Below are 22,732 nucleotides of genomic sequence, written 5' to 3' on the forward strand. Positions count from 1 at the left end.
GCGGACGGACCTATTCACTGGCCAGTGCTCCGCGTCGCTCGGACCAGGGCTCTTGCTCCCGGTGCGGACTGCACCCCGGAGCCACCGCGCCCTGCGCACCCCTCCGACCCGCCCCCGCCTCTTGCTCTCAGAACAGACCCAGCTCCCCGGCGGGTGTAAAGCGCAGGGCGGGCTTCACCACGCCTCCGGCCAGCTCGGACCCTCACCACGGTCCCCCGGCACCCTCGGCTTCTCCTGCCGCGCGGGCAGCAGCGGCGGGGCTGTGCGCTGGTGCGGGCGGGCCCGGGGCTTGGCGCCGACCGGCAAGCGGGGCGCACGAGGCACACGCGCGCCCCCACTTCGGCTCCCGCCGACACGCTTCGCGGGCAACTGAAGCCCCTGCGTGTACAGACAAAAAGCTGGGGTCGGAGCCACGTCCCTCGGCACGCGCGGCTACCCTGACGCCAAGCCTGCGGGGACCCGGCACGACGCTCCAAAGAAGCCCCCGCCAGCCTCTGGCGACCCGCCGCCGGCGCCGGCGGAACCCGGACTTGCCCGGCCCACCCGCACGCGGAGGCAGTGCGCATGTGCGCCGCGCCCCTCCTCCCGGCGGCTCCGCCCCAGCCCCCAGGATGCGCCGGGCGCGGCGTCGTGGCGCAGCGCCTTCAAACCGGCCAATCGGCGGCCCGCGCCGCGCCGTCGCGCCGCGTTTAAACCCCGGGCCGGGGTGGGGCCGCCGGGTGTCGCCGTCGCTCGGGTGAGGGGCGCCGTGGGTCGGGCGGCGTCCTCTCGCGCTTTCGGTGGCGCTGCCGCGAGCGCGGGGACTTCCGTTGTGCTCGACCGTGGACTTCCGTCCAGATCAGGGCTCCGGAGCTCCCGGCCTGGGGGCGCGCGGCCCCGGGGGTGCGAGGCAGAGGGTCCCGGCGGCACCTCCCGTGGCCTCCGGCCGCCATTCCACTCCCCGCCTGCCGGCGGCCGCCCTCTCCCTGCGTCCGGGTCGGGGCTGCAGCAGCGCTCGCCGGCCTTCACGGGGTCCGGGGGGGGGGTGGCGCCGAGGGCCTGGGCCCCGCACCTGCTTACCGGCCGGCCCTGTCCTCCCTCCCCGCAGTGACTCCCTGACAGCCGTCGCCGTGGAAAGAGGACGCGCCGCCAGCCCGCCCGCCAGGAGAAGCGGAGATGGACGTCCCCGGGGAGAACGGTGCGTCCTCGCCGCTGCAGCGCCGTGGTCGTGGAGCTCGAGTGCCCGCATCTGCGAGAACTTAGTCCCGTATTTGTTCGGCGCTCACCGGTGCCCTGCGCCGGCCAAAGTCACGTCCCCGCCCTAAGCGGTGTGCCTCCGTCCGGCCTCTCTGGTTTTCGGTTTTCTCCCTCGCGTTCCCCCCAACTTCGGATTTCCCTCAAAGCGGGGGTTCTCTGCAGCCCGACCCGCTGGGTATACCCGGAGCGGAGAACACCGCCTGGCACCTGGCAGGCGCTCGGGACCGGCGGGACCGAATCTGATGTTTCCTCTTCGTGTTCATTGCTGGTTCCTGTCGGCTGAGGCTTGTTTAGAATCTCCGTGACTTTCTGGTCTTGTTCTGTCCCCGTCTGGCTTGAGCATCAGGGTGAGAAGACAGCCTCCGAGATGCGCGGAGGCCCAAACCCTCCTATCTTCCCCTAAGACATGTGGGCGTCCCTGTATCCTTTGCTCCTGGCAACATCCGTGTGAGGCCGGTGGACTAGGTATCCTGGACACTTCATCCTGCCAAGAGCGTCCTGGGGGCTTCGCCAGTTTCATCACGTCTTCCTCCTATCTAGAAACATACTTGCCGCTGCACCCCTTCCTCCTTCCTGTCTGTACCCTCACGTTCAGTACCAGTCCCGAGCGCGTGCGATCCCATGGGCTGCGCTGGAGAACTTCACCCCTTGTCACAACCCTCCCAGCCCCTCGTAGCCTTACTTCGTGCCCGTCCGTGTGCTTGTGCCCACCACTGACATGCAGGTACAACCCTTCCACCTCTCTGGCTGGTTTATGCTCTTTGCAAGCTCTTCTTCCTCTGTCGTCTTCTGAAGCTGATCTTTCCCAGGACATGGTCTGGGGTCTCTCTCTATCCCCCCGACCCCAAGGGCTCTCAGACGCTCCCAGGTGTTAAACTCCATGTGCTTTGTAGCAGGGCCTCCATTTTGTCTTGGACACAGTCTTTCCCCAGAGTCTGGATTCTTGTATCCACCTGCCTCCTTGGCGTCTTTACCCGGATGGCTTGCACTTCGAGCCCAGTGTGCTCGCCCTTCCAGCCTGCTCTTCGCCGGCTCTTTGTCCTCCCGTGGAAGCAAACGGCCCCCCTGCTTACCAGCCTAAGTTGTGAAGCGGCCACGTCTGTTCAGTCCCCCTTTATTGCTGTTTCCATCTCCAGAATACATTCGGATGCGTCTGCCTCTTTCCAGCCCCACCCAGATGCCACCACCCTGTGCCTCAGCCACACTAACTCACCTCCACCTCCGTGGGCATCTGCGATTTCAACAGATACCGCTTCCTTCCCTTCCCATACATTCAACACAGCAGCCAGGCTAACCTTTGAGAAGCACAGGTTAGACCATAACTCTTAGGCTTAAACCTTCCATAGCTTCCTCTTGCACTCTGGATAGAGTAGAAGCTCCTTGCAGTGTCTTGCAAACCCTCCAGGATCCGACCCAACCTGTTTCCGCTTCCTGGAGCCTCTCCCTCAGCCCCTCAGCTGCCCCTCCAAAGGCCAGCAGTGTCTTCGGTCTCTTTGCTCTTCTAGACCCGATCTGTGCAAGAGCAAACCAGCCCGTGTACACTGCCGGCCAACCGCCCCTCTCTTAGAGCAGGTGGACCCCATGCTGCATCTTGCTCGTGGTGCGGCTTTATGGGGCTGATCTTTGAATGTCAACACGTGCACCGTTGCTGTTCTCTTTGGTCCCTGTGTAGCGGTCTGCCTTGGTGGGGGGGAATGATTTCTGCCATCTGCTGTGGGTGCACGTTCGTTTGTGTCCTGTGTCTTGCTTTCTCAAATGCTCTCGCAGCAAACGGCACTGGGACCGGCTGTGCGATGCCCGCCTGTAGGTCTCCTTGCTGGGCCGGAGGACACACGCATTTCTGATTTTGTAGGTGCTGCCGGGTGACTAAGTGACACCTCCCCCAGTGCTATGCGGACTGTCTTCATTCTCCACAGCCTTGTACCCGTTTTACCAAACTCTTTGGTTTTTGACAACCTGAGAGGTGAAAAGTGGAATCTCAGGTTACTTTTGTTTTCTTTTACTTCGTCAGTTACTCGATCTGCCGCCGTCCTTTGCCCGGGGCTTCCGTTATGTCGCTGCCTGTTTCCTCTGAGTGCGTGGGTGCGCTCCTCACGGAGCCGGCTGGGGCCGGGGCCGCCGACTCGCTTCCCGCTTACCGTTTCTGCAGCCTCGCTCGTGGGGTTCTGGCCGTGCAGAGGTTTAAAATGGCTTTTTACGTATTGTACTCTGTCTCCTCCGGTTTCGCGTTTGGTGTCGTAGTTAGACCTCTTGTCCCCGGGTGACAATTTCCTCATGTTTTCTTGTTCCTTTTCTTTCCTTTTTTTTTTTTTTTTTTTTTTTTTCATTTTTTTAAGATGTATTCACTTATTTTGAGAGAGAGCACTAGTGCATGCACGCGTGAGTGAGTGGGGAGAGGGACAGAAGGAGAGGGAGAGAGAGAATCTCAAGCCGATGCCACATTGAGTGAGGAGCCCCACATGGGACTCGGGCTCACAACCCTGAGATCGTGACCTGAGCCAAAATCAAGAGTCAGTCGCTCAACCCACTGAGTCACCCAGGCGCCCCTTCTTTTTCCTTTTATATATATTTTCCCTAAGGGAAAATACCGTTTATTGAATACACCATTTCCCCCTTTAATTTGATGGGCTACTTTTATGTTATACTAAGTTTTCTTTTATCTGTCTCGCGTGTGTTGGGTTTATTCCCACGTGTTTAGTGGGTTTTGCTGCTACTATAATGAAGTCTTTTCTTCCAGCGTATCTTCACACTGTTCTTTGTAGATATGATGCCATTGACTGCTGTGCAATAACTTTATCCTCAGGCATCCGCTTTTATCCTTTCACTACTTGTAATAGTGTCCGTTTGTTTTTCCATGTCTGTGATTATAGCATCTGTGCGCTGCGATCCTGGTACCTCCAGATTCTCTCCTTTGTCTGATCGCACTGGTTAGCGCGCCCAGCACAGTGTCCGGGCTTGTCGTGACGGCCGGCATCGTGGCCGTGTGCCCGCCTTTCGTGGAATTGCCTCTTTAGATACCATTAACTCTCATGCTGGTCTGTGAGTTAATTTACATATAGGTGGTGGTTTTGGTGCTGTTTATCAGTATTTCCACCTTTTTTTTCCTTCTTCCTTTCTACTTTTTTTTTTTCCCCTCCTGGGTACATGGTAGAATCGTACTTGTCTGCCCACTTGCACTTGGATTCAGCTCAAGTGACGTGAAGGGTGGCCAGTGACATGGGAATGCCATGATATGTGACACTTCTAGGTCTTTAAGAACTAGTATGAATTTGCTGTTTCCCCCTTTAGGACAAGGGCCCGGCTCCATCAGCCTGTGTTCTGCAGTGAGAAGGATGTGGAGCAGGACCCAAGCCTCAGCATACGTAGAGTTTGAGTGAGAAATAGAGCACTTGACGCGCGGGGGTTGTTTGTTGCTTCAGCGTAAGTTAGCCTGTCCTGACCGATAGAGTACACTGGTTCCTGCCTTTAGAAGGACCGCTTCTGATCGCGTCCCATTAGACCTGACATTGGCTTTTGGCCGGAGATAGATACTTCCTTATATAATCAAATGTGTCTCTAATGTACCTACTGCTTTTTATAAAGAGCTTTTAAAGTCAACAAGGTATGTTGCATTTTTCAATATGTCTTATTAGCATAGATGGACATGATCTAGGGTTTTCTTTTGCGATCTGGTAACATAACAATCATGTCACTAGATTGTGTAAAATTAAACCACCCTACAGTCCTGAAGTCCTGAAACAAACTTCACCTAGTCAGGATATGTTCTTCTTTTAATGTGCTGGTGGGTTCTGGTACCCAGTATTCCTCTCTAGGGTTTTTTCTGAGTCTGGTCTGTAACTTTCTTTATTGAGCGTTACTAGAGGTTTGGGGAATGGTTATGCTTGCTTCATAGAAGTAAGTTGAAAGGTTTCTTTTTTCTATCCCGTGGAGCAGTCTAAATAACTTTGGAATGATGCATTCTTGAAAGACTTGACAGAATTATCCTGTGAAACTGTCTGGGACTTGTGCTCTTTCGAGGACAAGAGCTCTTGAATAAATGTATGCAGTTATTTTATGATAATTGAACTATGAAGATTTTTTTTTCTCTCTTCCTGAGTCAGTTTTAAAAATAAATCCACTTAAGTAATTTAAATACAAAAAATAGTGTTTTCTAGAAAATTATGCATTTCAGCCAAGTTCTTAGGTTTATATGCACGGAGTTGAGCAGTCTAGCTTAAGAATCTTTTAATTTCCTCTCTCTCTGGTCATTTCTGTTTATTGTGTTTGTGCACTTGTGCTTTCTACCTTTCCCTTGATTGGGTAATTAAGAATAATTGAAGTGACTAATTAGGACCTAATTATGATAATAGCATATTTTAAATTTTTATAATTTTAGTAAGCTTGCAGCATTGTTTTTTAAGATCAAATAAGATGTGATTTGTGAAAGTGCTGCATCGACTTTACAGCATGGAAATATCCACTCAGTGCAATTATTATTACACTCAGTGTAATTATCCATTTTGGTAATTATTCGTAAGTGTCCAGGCCCTTAGCCGGACATAAGGGGATTTGTGAGAGCATTAGACATTTTCTGGCTCGGAGGAGCTTACGCTCTAGCTGGGGTCCCAGAAGGGTAAAGGGACATTACAGAACAGCAGGGCAGCGCAGCGACAGGGGTTAGGGCAGGGAGGCATGGGGGTGGATGGGGTGTGGGAACTAGGGGAAGGGTGCAGTTGCCCCAGGAAAGAGATCGGCTAACTGGGAGCCCAAGGTTTGCTAGAGGGAGTTGAGCTTCCAGGCGGGCTAGTGACGGAGCTATGGTGAAAGTGCGGATGGGGGTACAAGTGCAGTTTCTTCTGGGTTCAGGGTGCGCTGTAAGAGGAGCCGGTCATCAGCAAATACATGTGGAGTCCCGAGGGTGCACTTGAACAACACTGAATTTGTTTTTGAAGGAAGAGTAGGTGTTGATGTAGTTTGTAAGCGAGGAATTCAGTTCTGCGGGACCTGAAGCCGGTGGTCTTTTGAAAACTGTCTATACCCGAATATGACTTATCTAGCCTTGAAAAACTGTTGAATGACATGGTGAATGCATTTTAGATTATATCTTAAAGATGAGGACTGGGATTTTTGGGCCAGCTTAGCAAACCCAGAATTGCCAATGCTATTTTATTTTATTATTGTTTTTTTTATGCTATTTTAAAACGAAAACAAAAACGTTGAAGCATCTAGAGCCCTCTGTTAAGATGACGAGAAGGTACACTTTGGGGAGTGAAATTTTGTTGTTTTTATAGCTGCAGAGCCTGGTAATATTTTCTCTTTGTTGGCCCCAACCCTCAAATAATGCTGGACCTTTTCCCCCCAGACATTCTCCTGTTGGCTGATGAAAAATTTGACTTCGATCTTTCATTGTCTTCTTCAAGGTAAACCATGAGTTTTCTTCCCTTTCCTTGGGTTTAACCACATTCATTAAAGTCTTCCATTTAAATGCCATTGTTGTTAATAATCCTTTTATTTAAAACAGTGCAAATGAAGATGATGAGGTCTTCTTTGGACCCGTTGGGCATAAGGAAAGATGCGTTGCTGCCAGCTTGGAATTAAATCATCACATTCCTGAAGAACCTCTCTTGTCAGCCTCAGAAAGTCACTTCACCTGGAGTCCTCTCACTGGGGAAAAATTTGTGGAAGTGTATAAAGAAGCCCACTTACTGGCCTTACAGATAGAAAGCAAGAGCAAAAACAAGGCAGCCCAAGATGTCACAGCTGAAGACCTTTGGAGCCAGGGCGTGGAAAGATTTATACAGGAATCAAAATTAAAAATAAGCCTATTTGAGAAAGAAAATGAAATGAAGAAAAGCCCCAAGTCACTTAAGAGGGAGACCTATTATCTGTCAGACAGCCCCTTGCGGGGCGCGCCACTCCTGGGAACCCAGACCCCCTCTGGCGTGGCCCTCCCAAGGGCTCCCGCCCAGACACAGAGACCACCATGTTCGTCCCGCTGTTCTCTGCCAGCGGAACCAAGTACTGCTCACCCTCCACACCAGTCAGGGACTCAGAAAAAGGTCGTCAGCAAACTGGTGCAGCCCCGGGCTTTTTCTGCGAGAGGGAAGAACATTCCTGTGGCCACGGAGCAGGTAGACACACGCACATCCCAGAACATCTGTCTGGAGAGCTAGGTGCTCCCTTGCGTTTTAGCCCTTTGGTTTATGACCCTAAAGGAAACCGTGACAGGGAGAAGCTTGGAAACGTAGCTGTGCTGAGGGCTCAGAAGCATAGGAACAAGGCCCCAGGTGGCTCAGTTGGTTAAGCATCTGCCTTCGGCTCAGGTCATGATCTTGGGGTCCTGGAGTCAAGCCCTGCATCGGGGGTCCCCGCTTAGTGGGGAGCCGGCTTCTCCCTCTGCCTGTTCTGCTGGCTCTGCCTTCTGCTCCCTGTGCTTGGGCTCTCTCTCTCTGACAAATAAATAAAATCTTAGGAAAAATAAAAAAGAAAAGAAGTATAGAAGCAGAAAGTCCATGAAGAGCAGGGACAGCCTGGAGAGCTAGGTTTGGGTGGATATGGAGAGGGGCGGGACTACCTTCCTCTTGTGATGACTTAAAAACACCTCCTCCTGAATGTCTTTTGAAATTTGTCCTTTTGCTTTGTTACAACACTCGATTTTCTACTTATTAAGGATTTCATGTACATTAACAAGCAACTTCCAAAAATTCCCCTCCCGGAACAGCCACTAGCTGTCTTCCTTAGCTGTGAATTTGTTCAGATCGCTTTCCTCCCAGGAATTATGCGGATAAGCTGTCCTGGGAAGTGGCAGTGGACAGCCAGGTCTTTGGGATACAGCCGGCCAACTCTGGTGCACTAGGGCTCCTGGAGATTGTGGGGCAGGGCACTCGGGTGGGGGAAGGCGTCAAACGGTTGCTGCTTCCAGGCTTTGCTGACCTTGTGCCTGCTCAGGGGAGGCAGCTCCTGCTTTGAGGGGAAGCAGCAGTTAGAGCCTGCTGTGTGCCGTTTCTCAGCTCTGCGGCGGACCTGGGCCCAGGCCTCTGCTCTCTGAGCCGGTTGCAGAGGAATGGTACCGTACGGGGTTGTGAGCAGGTCTGGGTCAGTGCAAACCACCCAGCAAGGGCCGAGGAGCTCCTTTTCCCTCTATAAGGACATCTCACGAGCGGCACGGCTCCCTGCCCTCAGAACCCAGGGCCGATCCGAGCTCAGATCTTGTCTGCCACACTGAAGCCTGGACAGGGGACATGGGGGCTTCGCTTCCCCTAAATAGCCCGGCCGCTCCTTCAGTCATGCAAAGTCCTTTGCTGGAGCCCATTGGGATGTAAATTTCTAAAAGTGATGTGCCTAGAATGAGTGAAGGGGTCTTATGGGGAGTATGTGGACCGCGGTAGGGATTACAGGTGGATTCAGGCAATAAGGAAATGCAATATTAGAAAATAGTATGACATGAATGACCCTTGAGAACGTGCTTAGGGAAGGCAGCCAGACACAAAAGTTCACATATCGTATGCTCCCATTTCTGGGAAGGGACCATGATAGGCGAATTGTAGAGAGGGGAGTAGTTAGTGGCTGTCGAGGCGGGGAGGTTGACAGGAGTGGAAGGTGACTGCTGATGGCTGGCACTTTCCTTCAGGAACAACAAGAATGTTCTTGGGTTGATACCGGCTGTACAACATTGCGAATTTGCTAAAAACCCCTGACACGTACACTTTGAAATGGTGAATTTTAGGTTTCATGAGCTATATCTCAGTTTTAAAATGCTGTAAAGGAAAAAGAAAGTTCTTGTTCTAATGCTGTGCTTACTTTATGATCTGCTGCTGCTTCTTCGTAGCCAGCCTTGTTATAAGGGGTTATCGACGTAAGCTGGGGTTCGTTCCCTGAATGCCCCTGGATCTAAATATTATCAGAAATTTATTCTTTGTTTGACTCTGCTGCCCAGAGAAAAATGGCTTCCAGTACTCTGCCCGGAAGATTCATTACAACTGAGCAGCGTCTCTGCTAGAAGGAATGACGTTTTTTGTTTTTTTTTAATTTTTTTTTTTAAGATTTTTACTTATTTATTTGTCAGAGAGAGTGAGCACATGCAGACAGAATGGAAGGCAGAGGCAGAGGGAGAAGCAGGCTCCCTGATGAGCAAGGAGCCCGATGCGGGACTCGATCCCAGGATGCTGGGATCATGACCTGAGCCAAAGGCAGCTGCTCAACCAACTGAGCCACCCAGGCGTCCCAGGAATGACGTTTTAATCAGTGATTCCTTTCTAGACAGCATTTTAAAAGTTTTGTTACTAGAACCAGTTTCCTCATCATCCTTAGCTCAGAATCCCGATTGAGGAAAAGCTTTAGAGGATCTCTCTCCTGTTAATGTTCTGAGCGTTATTCCCCTCTGTTGTTAATGCGGAAGCAAATGCCATCCTCATTTTCGTCCATGGTGACTCGGTGCAGGAAGCGAGCTGCCGTGTTCGCTTCCGTCTGCTGATGAGTGGAGGGACGTGTGCAGCCCGGGAAGACGGATGGCGCCCGCCGTTGCTCTACACTGAAGCCTTGGTACTTCTGTACGTTGTTAAAGACCAGACAGTTCTCACATTTCATCTTAAAATTTTCAGCCTATGAAAAGGATAGCAGCCAGTCCTTCCCAGATGAAAATCCTCACTGAAAAGGAACCCCGCAGGGACACGGTCCCTGACAAGTCCAGTGTGGCCCAGGAGCCCGCCAGCCTCCTGGCTGGGGGCAGCCACTCAGTCCAGGGCAAGCGATCGCTCCCGGTTCCGAACAAGGTGGGTCCGGCAGGGCTGGGGGCAGGCGTGGCCTGGGAGCAAAGCGATCACGGGGGCAGCGCGCTAGACGTGCAGTGTGTCTTTGGGGTAGGTTGGAAATGGGATCAGTGCGAGGCCACTTGATGGAAGCTAGAGCGCAAGGCCTGGCTTGTGGTGGGGTTTCCGCGGACGGGACTCGGCATCTCCGAGCGTTGGTGTGTCTGTGCGGCTCCCCGCTTCCCTCAGAGACGCGATGGGATGTCGGTGATTGGCTCCGCCGCTCACCGGCTCGGACACAGCTGCCCACAGCCCGGCCGTTTCTTTCCTGGCCTTGTGGTTAAACGGAGCTGCGAGTCAGAACCACTTGTTAAAATTGCCAGAAGCTGGGCCCTACAGCTCGGACTCTGCGGGTGGGGGTTTGAGCCCAGAAATCAGCCTTTCAGCAAGGTCCCATGTGTCTTGTGCATGGCTTGGAAAACTACACTTGAGCCATGCGGCCTGGCCTTTCCCTTTAAATTCAAGATGATCATTGCTCAATTATTTAAAAACCCTATATTTGCAAAGAAAGGTATAGATCATGGGTATAGATCTTGAACTCTTTGATGACTCTGGGTGTTTTGTTTTGTTTCTAACATTTTGCTGCAGTTGGGACTGAAGAAGACCCTGTTGAAACCACCTGGCTGTGCTGGCGGGCTCTCAAGAAAGTCTTCCTCGGGGTCCGTTCCAGCCCCGATTTCCAGCGTGGGTGCTTCTCCAGCAGCTGGCAGAGGTGCGGCCGGAGGGGAACTCAGTGCCCAGACCCCCCCCTGCCTAGCCAGGCCTGGCTCCGCCCTGAGGGCAATGTCCCTCTGAGACGTTTGGCTCCGCAGAAGGTTGTGGAGGGTTTGCTGCGGTGTGGGGTGGGGGCCATTGTGTCAGGGTCCCTGCCCTTGTGGCGCTCCCTAATTCTGAGGAGAGCGCTCTCCGGCTGGGGTTAGTTTAGGGTGGCCCCGCCCTGCCACAGCTGCCCTGTGCTCCAGGGGCCTGCGAACGTGCAAGGACGCAGAGACCGGCCCCTGGACATGTAACCAGACACAGGTGTTAAAAATAGGTCTGTTCCAGATCACTTAGGGCTCGTGACCCTAGTAAACTCGGCGTTTAGTTAAGTCCCCACACCGGAAGCGACGCAAGGCAAGCTGCCTTGTGGTCTCCGTGAGCCGGGGGCGCCATCTCGTGGTGAAAGGGAGAAGCCCTGGTGTGCTGGGGTGGGGGGCGGCCCTCCAGTCCCTTCCAGACTCACCCCGCTAGTCCTGTGCTATTTGCTGTCTAGACGCGTGTGGACTTTCTGCACAAAATGGGAAAAGCGTCCTCTCTGGAATCAGACTGATGTGATTAGGAGTCCTGACTGCCCAGTGGTGGGGACGAGAACTGAAGTCATTTCCGTAGCTGGACGGACGGCAGGACAGTGCCTCCCCTGCAACATTGTCCGGGCTTTAGAGGGAGTGTGTGACGGGCCCGCCCCAGCCTCCGGAGTGGAGTGTGGCGGTGACCGGGGAAAGGGATCCCTGCCGGATGAGGGGCCGTGCAGTCTGTGCGGCCGGAGCTGCAGGGCAGCGGCACTGCTCTTACTGGGGGTTGCTGCAGCCCTGCCTCTCGTAAAGGCTGCGAGACGGACGTTGAGTGGGCCTGACTGGTGTGTGTGTGTGTGTGTGTGTGATGTGCACAGACGGGGCTGGCGAGGTCCACGGGCAGCGTGCGGTGAGGCGCTGCGAAGCCGGTACGCACCGTGTGACACGGACTGCGGCCTCAGCCTTCTCTTGGCTTTCTACAGGAGTCGTCCCAGATGGGCGTCTTCGGGGGGGCCGTACTGGCACCTGAGTGCTTGCCCCGGTTTATCTTCTTTCTGTTTTAAATGGTGCCTGGGATTGCTGTGACCCAACTGCCCGGGGATTTGGAGGGACCAAGCAGCTAGGACGGCACCTTCTCTCCCTGTCCCCTCCCAACCTCCCTGACCAGAGGGGTGGGGCGCGTGACGACACTGTCCACTTCTGGCCGCTCAGCCAGGGCAGAGGTCTGCTGTCGACAACAGCAGGGAAGACGGGAACGCAGGGACTCACGACTACTTACGTGGGTCTTGGTAACGTGTCTGCAGTTCGTACCTTAGAACACACTCAGCTAAGCCAGGAGCAGCCAGACTTGTCCTGTGTTTGAGGACATTAGCTGACGGGCATGCGGGATGTTGCTCACAGGTCCTGTCTGATCGTGAGGAAATCATCGTGATACAAATAACCTTCACTCAAAAACTCTAAGTGCTAAGTAACTTCGTAATTTAAAAATAACGGAAGCTTAAGTGGTAACCAGATTTTGTGCCTCCTCCTGCAGCTAGATCCAGCGAGCCTGCAGGGATTTCCACAGGCGCTTCCCCGCCTCCGTCACACCGCAGCCAGCCGGGCAGGATGGGCCCTACCGGGCCGCGGCAGCCTCTGCAGGCCGGCCCCTCGGGTGCCTCCTGCAGGCAGAGCAGGTGGGCCGCGGCTGCTGAGGCGCTGGCGGAGCCGGCCAAGGCGCCCCCCACAGCGGCTCTCGCCCAAGCCTCGTCCCCAGGACAGGGAGGCCCTGGGCCGAACTCCGGCCCCACCTGGTCACAGCCCTCTCCGCTGACAGCCGCTGGGAGCGCAGGAAGGCGTGACTCCTACCTACTTTGTGGGACGCGGGCCGTGCCCACCCCGACAAGTCAATTTAAGATCCCCAAGTTTGCTACTGGTAAGGAGTTTTTCATGTTTTTAAAATATTGAACAGATTCTACATAAGGTTTTTTTTAGCTTTCTCTCTTTCTCTCCCTCTTTTTTTTGAAGATTTTATTTATTTGAGAGAGAGAAAAAGCGAGAGCATGAGACAGGGGAGAGTCAGAGGCAAAAATAGACTCCCCGCTAAGCAGGGAGCCTGATGTGGGACTTGATCCAAGACTCCAGGATCATGACCTGGGCCACCCAGGGGCCTGGCTTTCTTTTTTCTTACAGCACTTAAATGTGTTGTTCTAGCACCTTCTCGCTTGTGCCCTTTCAGATGAGAACTCCGCGGCGTTCTTGTCTCACGGTCACTCCCCTCTGTCCCATGGCTGCTCCTGTGCTGCTCTCAGAAGTTCCTCTCTCGCTCTTTTTCAGCATGTCGGTTATTAGCAGTTCTGACGCGGCTTTCTTTGGGTTCGTCCTTCTTGGGGATTCTGAGCTGCTTTGACCTGTGGGTTATTTGTGTTAATTCTGGGGGGAAAAACTTGGCTTTTTTCTTGCTTCCCTTCATTTCCTGGGACTTTAATCACAAGTGTTACAGGCCTCTCGGTGTGGCCTTGTCGGTCACGGAGGCCCTGGCTTTCCCCACCTTTTCTTGTGTTTCAGTTTGGGCGTTTCAAGGTGATATCTTCGCGTTTACATCTTTCTTTCCAGTTAATTTTTCATTTCTGATATTGTAGTTTTCCCATCTTTGTCCTAACAGTGTTTGTTTAAATTCTTGGACATATTTATGATGGTTGTTTTAAGCTGTTTGTTCTGATGCCATCTCCCCTATCATGCTGGGGTCCGTTTCTACCACTAAGTGTTTTTCTGGTGATGGGCGCATTTTCCTGTTTCTTTACATGTTTAACAATTGTTGATCATCTCTTAGATGGTTAAGTTCAGGATTTTTGATATCTGTGTTCTGTTGTCCTGTGTTAAGGAGCTGAATCTTTCCCTGAAAGGCATTTAAATTGCGGGTCAACTTGATCCTTTTGTGGATTCTTTTTAAGCTTTTTTAGGGGGAGGTCTTGAAGCCATTACCCTGGGGACCAGGCAGCCCTGCTATGAACACTTGCCTCTCTGAGTCCCTGCTGAGCCTACCGTATGCTCCTGAGGTCTCCGCTCTGGCCGGATTGACGTGGTGGTCCCGCAGCCCCGTGCAGGTGGTGACAGTTGTTCCCACTGGCCGTCTTCATCATGGCCTGTTGGAGTCTCATGCTGTTATACATGTGCTGCTGTTTCCTGTGCAGCTGGCTTGGGCTCCCTCCCTATTTCTAGAGCTTTTCCTCTGTAGCTCCCACCTGTCTAGGTCTGCCCCCCGAATTCCCACCCCCCTCCGCATCCTCCTAAGATCAGTAAGACCGGGGGGCTGGTGTGGCCTCCCCCACCTGCACCGGCGTGGTGTCTGGCAGATAGTAGGGGGTTGTTCAGTGGAGGTACATTCATCTAAGAAATGCGTAATTGTGAACGTTGTACAGCGCGGACTCAAGGGAGAGGGGAGTTGTAGCCTCTCCCACGTGAATGTGCTTTCTAGGAGCTGTTCGAAGTTTCCAGCACCACCGGCCCGCACAGGTGGCCTTTATGGCCCAGAAGCCTCCTTTGCCTTGTTTTGCCGTAATTAGCTCCTCTTCCTCATGCTCCCGTGCAGCTGCTTCTGCTCCAGCCTTCCCATCTGTCAGCCTCGAAGGTGGGATCGGTGAGGAGGAGCAAGGAGGCTCACCGGAAGTTGTGTGTGTCACGCCCATCTCTGCCCCATTGCCTGGGCCTCAGTCATGGGACTGTGCTCACCTGCCAGGGAAGCAGAGACAGGTTGTCCTCCTGCCTCGCTGACGTCTCTTACTAAGAAGAGGAGAGTGGCTGTTGAACGAACTGGCAGCCTCAGCCAAGTTAGCGGGTGAGGTGAGAGGTGAGGGCCGAGAGGCAGCAGGGGCCAGCTCCCCAGCACCTCGGGACTGAGGAATGGATCGGAATAATTCAGTGCAGGGGCCGCCATGAGGCTTTAGACCTTCAACAGAGCCCTCCCCTGAGGGGCAAGGAGGCCCTCATGGTCAAGAATGGAAGCTGGGGGGCGCCTGGGGGGCTCAGTGGGTTAAAACCTCTGCCTTCAGCTCAGGTCATGATCCCAGGGTCCTGGGATCGAGCCTCGCATTGGGGTCTCTGCTCAGCAGGGAACCTGCTTCCCCCCCTCTCTCTCTGCCTACTTGTGATCTCTGTCTGTCAAATAAATGAATAAAATCTTTAAAAAAAAAAAAAAAAGAATGGAAACTGGCAGAGCCAGGTGGAAGCCTGGCCAGGATGTGAACTAGAGACTGGGCGGGGGGTGGGGGGTGTGCTGGGAGATTGGGGGAGCCTGCGGCAGTGTGGGGAGGGGCCTCCGCACGCCACCCGGGGCCTGCCTCCCGCATCGGGGGATGGCACGAGAAAGCGCAGCCCTGGCGCAGGCCCACGGGCCAGTCTGGACGTGTTGAGTTGGAGATGCCGCAGGGCTCCTGTGGGCCGGGCTGAGCAGGCCGGTGAACGCATGAGTTTGGATCCTGTGGGAGAAGCCGCACCTAGAGATAAAGTGTAGAGTCCAGCCGAGGGCCCAGTGTGTTCACGGAAATGGCTTCTTCAGGGTGACCGTGTTCAGCAGAGCTTGCTTCCTTTCCTGCCAGATGCCCATAGCCATGGCCCTCCAACGACCTTTGTCTGCTGGCCTTGTCGAGCTGCGAGGCCACAGGAATAGTACCGGTCCCAGTGCCTATCACCTGCTGCCCTCTCCTGCCCGTTCTGGGCCCTTAACAGCCCCTCCAGCTCCTCTGGAGTCTGTTTGTCCTTTCCTCACCGTGTCAGGGACAGGGCTGTCTCACGAGCACCTTTCATCATCCGCCCTGGGTCAGGCTGTTCCCACAAAGTCCGGGCTGGCGAGGCTGCGGGGAGTGACCACCCTGCTCAGAACACTCTGCTCTGTGACCGTGTGGCAGCGTGCTCCCTCTGGCTGCGCACAATGGGGGTCGTGATGCCAGCTGTCCTTGTCGAGGGGACATGGGGACCCTGGGAACAGGGCCCTGCCCCAGAGCTTTCGGTGTTTGAGGAGAGTTGCTCTTGTTGAAGAGCCCTGGATGGTGGGTTTGTCACTCTCCCCATGTGTGACGGACTGTACACGCTTCCTCTCCTGGCCCAGGTGAGCCCCCGGACAGCGCGACACCGAGGTCCTGTCGAGCACAGAGGCCGCAGTCCTGCACATCGGTAGGGAGGTGAGTCGGTGTGTCCTTTGATTTTATATCACTCCGAGAAGGAGCCTGCTCGTCTCTGAGCGTTCTCAAGCAGGTGTGTGGTGACCCCACAGCCCAGCCCCACGTGGCCTGAGCCCCAGTCCGTCTGTCACATCTGCCTCGTGACAGTCGCAGGCTTGCCGCCTGTGGTATAACGAGCTGACTCTCAGGCCTGACCTCGTGGCAGAAACGTCCACCCCCACAGGTGTGAAAGGGGGCTCTCGTTTGTGCCGCGGGCGGAGACCGGTGCAGTGTCGTTAGTCTGGCTGGGGGTTTTGAATCCTGGCTGCACTGTCCCTGGTCCGTGAGCTAATGCAAGTTCCTGGACATTCCTGACCTCGTTTCCTCAGCGGTGTGCTGGGGATGGGGCACACTCAGCACAGCAGACAGTAAGAACACGCACACGCACAAACGCACATGCGCGTGAGCCCTAGGCCGGGACTGTCCTTCCCCTGCCACCCTTTACTGCCACCTGCTGGGGTTCGAGGGCCCTCTGTGACAGCCTGGCCCCGGCCCGGCTGCCCGGGCACTCTGTCTCAGCTCTGCTCCTCCCTGCGCGCGTCCACTGGGAGAGGAGGCAGACGTGGGGACGCCCCCCCAGGGGAGCAGCGTTTCCAGGCCCCGTGTGCAGCCAGCATGAGGGTGCTGCTTTGCACACGGCTGGGCTGGGCTGGGGTAAGGGGTTAAGCCAAGTGGCGGCTCAGACGCCAGAGCAGGGGCCCTGATGCTGGCTCTGCCACAGACCGGCCTTAGCCTTTCATTTATTTGAGTGTGAACTTTGGAGTGCTTCACGGGTGACAGATGCTTCCGCTTACAAGGTCAGCCGCGCTGTAGGTCTTTCCCTTAGCACCCACGGCCCGACAGCCACGGCCTGCCTCACTGTACCCCGTCCCTCAGTCCTCTGCCTGTGCAGCGGGACGGTAGTTCCTGCCTCCCTGGGTCACAATGAGGATTATGTTTGTTTGTGTTTTCATCTGTTCTTACTGGAGTTCAGCAGTAAGGGGAGTAAGGCAGTGGTTCCAGAACTTTGCAGAGAGTGGCTGCTTGACTGAGAGCCCCGCCTCTCCTACCGGTGCCCTGGAGTGATTCAGTTTTCCAGTTAATATTAATTAAAGTTTGTTTTCAGACTCTTTTCGAAGCAGGTAAAGATTGTCCCTGATGGATGGTGTGTCGCCCGCAGCCCTCCTGTGGGCCGCGTGTTGGTAGGACAGCCTCGACTTGTTTACTTTAAAGTAGCAGCGGGCTCCACACAGATGGGCGGATTCACTGGCCGTCAAAGCCACGGGGATCGCCCAAGTTGGAAGGAGGGATGTGTGAGAAATCATGTGCAGCTGCCCTGATGTACTCATGGGGGCTCACACGTGCTTGGGGGGCCCTTCCCCCCGGGAATGAGTGGACACGCTCATGAGCCCAGGCCAGGCCCCACTGTGGGTCTGCCTTTCCTTCTGCAAACACCTACCCCATCAGAAGGTGACTTCCAGATGTCTCTAACCCTTCCACACAGTGCGTCTGCACGACCCCGCCTGGAGGGTGCCCGTCATGTCTGGTCAGAACCTGCGGGCAGGGCGGAGCGGCCACTGACTGAGGAACCAGAAGCCCACACCAGGGCCTCCCAGGGGGCTGGGGCAGCCCTTCCTGCCCAGAGCAGAACTCCAGCAGGCTTCATGGGCTTGGGTCTTTTATCCTTCGTGTTGAAATCTGGGGCTTTTTACTGCATTAGCATATTGGCTGAATGGATATTTTTTTAGTCACGTCTGCTGAAGACTCCAGCTTTGTTTTTCCAGGGTGGTTGTCCATAGCACTCCCGCTAGACGCTCGTCAGTGGCGGCCCCGCAGAGCCTTGGAAGCTGTACAAGGACCCCCTTGAGTAGGAAGCACGTGTCAGCCCTGCCCACACCTGCCAGCCGCCGGCTCTCCGGCCTTCCAGTGATGACCCCTAAAACCGTGCCCAGAGCTCTGGCTTCACCTCTGTGCGTGTCCACCCGGTGGCTTTCTTCTGAGCCCCGGAAAAAGTCTTCGGTGAGGTAAGAGGTAAAGGCTGCGGTACGTTCGTCTCGGACTCTCAGGACCCAAGGTGATCTTGCACTAGAAAGGCCGCCTAGTCTGGCGGCTGGGTCACTTGTCGGGAACCAGCCAGGCCGAGGCTGAGCACAGCTGCTCAGCGGCAGCCACGGGGGTCTGTCAGTGGGCCTCTGAAGCGGGGGGGCACCTGTTTGTTCCACTGTCATAGCCCCTCCCAGCGTCCTCTCCAGTTGGCTGCTGGGCTGGGCAAGGAGGGAGAGCACCTGTCCTGATCGCCCATCGCGGTGGGCCACGGCCTCTCACTGGGAACAGCCCTGTGGACAGAGGGCCCCGTAAGGTGTGCCCCCATCAGGAGCTCTGGGGTCTGGTGCGGTCTTTGCGACTGGGTCCCCGGGAGAGTCCCACAGTCTGGCTGCTAGGGTGTTGGTCAGGGGTGACCGCACCCAGATTTCCTGAGAAGCAAACTGAATTCGCTAGACTATCTGTCCTACCTGCCTCTCCCCCTCCCTCCGCTCTCTCCCCACTACTTTGCTCCTGCCGTGATGCCCCCCGTCCCCCAACATGGCAAATAGGCTGTCCTGGCTGTCCTCCGCCTGGAATGCACCTCCCTCCACAGCTGAAGTCCATGTTGAAGGGCCAACCTCAGGGGCCTTTCCAGAAAGCCTCACTCCCCACCTGGTCACTTCCATTTTCCTGTTTGATCGTCTTCAGAGCGTCTCTCCTTGCTGCCGGACGCGGAGTACGTACTGGTCTAGTTACCGGATTCCCCAGGAAAGGGGAGCGAAATAGGCCTGTGGGGACAGCAGGCTAGCGAACCGTTAGAGCCAGAGGACCTCAGACTTTTATTTTTATCCATGAGGAGGCTTAAGACTGGAAGGAGCCTCGCGCACGGTGGGAGCTGCCATGGACGGCACGCGCCACCTGACACGCCTCCTCCAAAGCTGGACTCCTCGCCCACAAGCCAGCATGTCCCCAGACCCTCTCCTAAGATTTCTGTTTCTCTGTCTGGCAGAGCTGCACCAATGCAGAGGAACAGCAGCGAGGCCACCTCTGGGCGCGAGGACTCGTCACCTGAGGGGCCTTTGTCCCCTCCGTCGGCCGTGCCACAGGCACTTCACTTTTCTCCAGAGGAGAGGGACTTGACTTTTACAAAAAGCATCGGCACGGAAGTAGCGCTGGGTGCAGCCCAGCCCCCTGGAGACGCGGCCGCCAGTGAGGTACCTGTGTCACCCCGGGTGACCCGGCTGACTTACCACAACGGTCCCCAGAGGCAGTCTTCCAGGACTTGATCCATTGTCCCTGGGGCCTCCAGTGCCAGCCGTGCCAGAGGGGGGGGGTGTGCGCCTCCAGCGGGGACCGAAGCCACCACCCCCCCCCCCCCCCCCCCCCCCCGTGTCGGATGGGAGAGGGCCAGTCTCCAAGCATGGGAAGCAGGGCAGCAGCGGGAGGGTCGGTGGGAGCTCCGGTGCGGGCTGTTGGCCGGGGCAGTGGTTGGGGGTGGGGCTGTGTGGGGGGCAGCCAGAGAGGAGAGAACTCAGCAGGTGCCCACACAGCCATTCCAACCCCTAAAGGCCCCTCCTTCCCTGGGTCTCCTATGTTTTCTCAGAATGGTTGACAGAAAGTTATCGGAAGTGCCTTTAAGTCTTGTGTTCTCGTCTAGGCTCTTCTCGTGGATCTCAGACTGGACCAGCTGGCCGTCACCCCACAAGCTGAAAGCATAGCCCCCCTCGACGTCCCTCTCATTGACTTTTGCAATAGTCCGGAGGTGCACATGGCTCTGGGATCTGAGCGTGGACCGCTGATCGACCTGCTGCTCAACACTCCAGACATGGACAGGAACACTGCGTCCAAGGCACCCCAGGAGGTGGGACAGGTGAGGAGCGGCCGCCGGCTCTGTGGCCGTGTCGCCTCGGGTGGTCTCCCTTCTGGGTCTGTTCCTTGTCCTACGGTGCTTCACAGTGACCCTTGAGAGTGGCCCAGGAGGTTTCTAAAGTGACATGACTCAGGGCACACCCCACTGGTGGCACCAGGTCCTGGTACAGGATCCTGCCTGGGAAGCCCAGGCTCTCGGAGGGTGGGGGTCACATCACCGCCCCTGCAGGGCTCCCCCCACCCCCCACCTACTCTGTGATGAGGGAACTCCGAGTCCTTCCGTGTGGCATTTGCTCCTTCCGGCTCCGGCTCCTCTGTCCGCAGGCCTGAGCCAGGCTGTCCTGGCAGTTGGCGGCCCCGCGCTGCGGCAGAGGCCTGGAGGGGAGCCGACGGGCTGCGAGGGGCAGTGTGGCCGCACGGCTCACCGCCTGTCCCTTCTTGCAGCTGATCGACTTGGCTTCTCCTCTGATCCAGCTGAGCCCTGCGGCTGACAAGGAAAACGTGGATTCTCCGCTTCTCAAGTTCTGAGGAGAACACAGTCCTTTGCGTTTCATTCTTTCTAAAAGAACCTTCAGTCCTAAGGTGGTTTTCAACCCTTAGAAAAAATCTTAGGAGAAGTTGTACTGGGGGGAAAAGCCAACCTTCGGTAAGGGTCCTGTGCCTGGAGGGCTTGCTGTGGGCGGGCGGGGCGGGTGTTTGTGGCTCCCGGTCACTGCTGCCCAGCGCCTCCCGCACGTGCTGCCCCAGCGCCGGGCTGAGACGCGGAGGTGCGGTTGTTCCGGTTGAAGAATTCTGTTTTGGATATAAAATAGCACGTGACTATTTTTAGAATTAAGTTTGTATGAAAGTTAAATATTCTAGACTTAAATTGTAAAATAAATGAAAATTATTAAAACATACCTTGGTTTTTAAGGTTGTCTAGATTTTCAAACATGCATAACTATTTTTATTATTTTCAGATTAGGTATGCAAACCTTTCTTTTTTTTTAAAGATTTTATTTATTTACTTGTCAGAGAGGGAGCACAAGCAGGGGGAGCTACGGGCAGAGGGAGAAGCAGGCTCCCGCTAGCAGAGAGCCCTTGGCAGGACTCAATCCCAGGACTCCAAGATCATGATCTGAGCCCAAAGCAGATGCTTAACCAACTGAGCCACCCAGGTGCCCCTAGGTTATCCAAACTTTAGTTGTTTCAAGCGATTTTCAAAATGGAGTATGAATAAAAATTGGTTTAAATGCAGACCCAGGCTCACGGCCCAGGTCTGGGGCAGGCCTAGTAATCTGCACTTCCAGCCCACACTCAGGACACACCTGGAGAAGAGGCTGCTCCGGGGAGTGAGGGGGCCAGGCCGAGGGAGAGGTGTGGGAGCTGAGGTCCAGCCCGTCTGGGAACGGGGGTGAGGAGGACCCCTCCATGTGCTCAGAGCAGGAGCCTATCTGGTAGAGGGAGCTGAGGGCCACTGGAAGGTTTCTTCCCTGACTGAAGCCATTCTCATTTAAATCTTTTCTAAAAACTAGCTGGCTTGGAAGCCAGTGATCTATATAGATACCTCACTTTTTGAGAAAATTTCGCAGTCTGAGTGCAGTGGCCTCTCAGCAGACTGGAGTCACGGGGCCTGCTGTTTGGGCTCACGTCTGGTATTTCCTGCCAGATACCAGGGAGCCTCGGTCCACAGAGTGCGGAGGGGGACAAGCCAGGGGCCGTGCTTTGAGCTTTCTCTGGTTAACGTTTCAAATGGAGAGGGACTCCTGTGCTCCCCAGAAAAGGCCCGCGTGTCTCAGCACCGCACCTGCGGAGGAGCTTTCCATCCAAAGGCGGGAATGCTTGCCAGTGTGAGCGCTTACCTGGAGCTGTCTGCGTCAGCTCAGACTCTGGAAGCAGGGTGCCCTGGCCAGGGAGAGGGAGAAGTGACCAGAATCACGGCAGCCCCCTCCTCCCTCGGCTCTGTTCCTGAGGGCGACAAGCATGCTAGGCTCCCATATTCATGCAAGCTGTCCTCTGATGGGGCCCCTCAGTTCACAGGGGAAAACCCGAAGCCTGGAACTGATCCTTCACATGTTACTTAGGTCTTATGTATCTATTTTTAAGTAATCTTCACACTGAACTTGGGGCTGGAACTCATGAACCCGAGACCAAGAATCGCAAGCTCTTCTTAGGAGCGGGACAGGCGCCCTGTGCATTGATGGAGACTACTGCGGGCAGGCTGCTTTGCTCCCAGCGACACAGAAGCGAGCAAAGCTCATGCCTCCCCCTCACCTGGGGCTTTACAGTTCAATAGGAAGGAGGGACATTAAACTCTTCGTAAATATACAATCATTAAGTGGGGCTCTGGCCATCCCATCCAAACCAAGGGGATGAGCTGGGCCTTGGGCCTTGGCCTGCTCCCTGGCTCTTCTCGCTCCTCCCCTCCCTCAGGCTGCCTGGGGAGTGGCCAGGGTCTTGGGGCCCAGGGGCATCGCCAATGTACAGGCGCCCCCAGACAGGACAGAAGTAATAGGATTTTAATCCTGTTAAAAAGACAGATACTTGAGCTCCCTGATTGGTGGCCACATTCTCCACACAGTAGTGTGAGGGCTGTTGGTGGCCACTACAGAGCCACCCTCCCGGGTTTAAGAGGTCCAACTTCATGCCATTTTTACCGTATTTCATTAAGCTCCCGATGCACATCTCCGGAATCTACACATACGACATCGCTGTTGACAGATGGCACTTAGGATGTCGCTGTCCTTCCCACGGCTGAACCATCCAAAGCGGCTGCAATGCCAGATCTTTAACTGAAAAGCAGCAGAAAATGCTGCACAACGTTTCATGTTTCAGCCACCTCGTGGGTGGGTTTGCCGCATACCTAAACCCAAACCCTTTGCTCAGGCAG

The 22,732-nt window shown here is 55.1% G+C and overlaps 1 protein-coding gene across 2 annotated transcripts; it reads left to right on the forward strand.

The window, feature by feature from the left end:
- Window positions 1-608: 608 nt before the first annotated feature.
- On the forward strand, window positions 609-20,760 carry GTSE1 (G2 and S-phase expressed 1). Of its 2 annotated transcripts, XM_047741202.1 has the most exons (12): window positions 609-736; window positions 1,088-1,177; window positions 6,578-6,635; window positions 6,737-7,346; window positions 9,816-9,986; window positions 10,611-10,734; window positions 12,327-12,707; window positions 15,879-15,951; window positions 17,754-17,993; window positions 19,004-19,208; window positions 19,652-19,864; window positions 20,308-20,760. In XM_047741202.1, the coding sequence occupies exons 2-12, from the start codon at window positions 1,156-1,158 to the stop codon at window positions 20,389-20,391; spliced, it is 2,181 nt and encodes a 726-aa protein (XP_047597158.1). In that variant the 5' UTR covers window positions 609-736; window positions 1,088-1,155; the 3' UTR covers window positions 20,392-20,760. The 2 variants fall into 2 exon arrangements, with proteins under 2 accessions (XP_047597158.1, XP_047597157.1); XM_047741201.1 differs by lacking the exon at window positions 609-736 and having other exon boundaries at window positions 746-1,177.
- The last annotated feature ends 1,972 nt before the right edge of the window (window positions 20,761-22,732 follow it).

The sequence above is a fragment of the Lutra lutra genome, chromosome 8 (genome assembly GCF_902655055.1).
Source record: "Lutra lutra chromosome 8, mLutLut1.2, whole genome shotgun sequence".
NCBI lineage: Eukaryota > Metazoa > Chordata > Mammalia > Carnivora > Mustelidae > Lutra > Lutra lutra.

What these genes read in the sequence shown, in the direction of transcription:
- GTSE1 (XM_047741202.1), top strand. Translation starts at nt 1,156, where the DNA reads ATGGACGTCCCCGGGGAGAACG. An exon ending in GGACGTCCCCGGGGAGAACG is followed by an intron (nt 1,178 to 6,577) that starts GTGCGTCCTCGC and finishes TTTTCCCCCCAG; the next exon opens with ACATTCTCCTGTTGGCTGAT. An exon ending in CGCTCCCGGTTCCGAACAAG is followed by an intron (nt 9,987 to 10,610) that starts GTGGGTCCGGCA and finishes ATTTTGCTGCAG; the next exon opens with TTGGGACTGAAGAAGACCCT.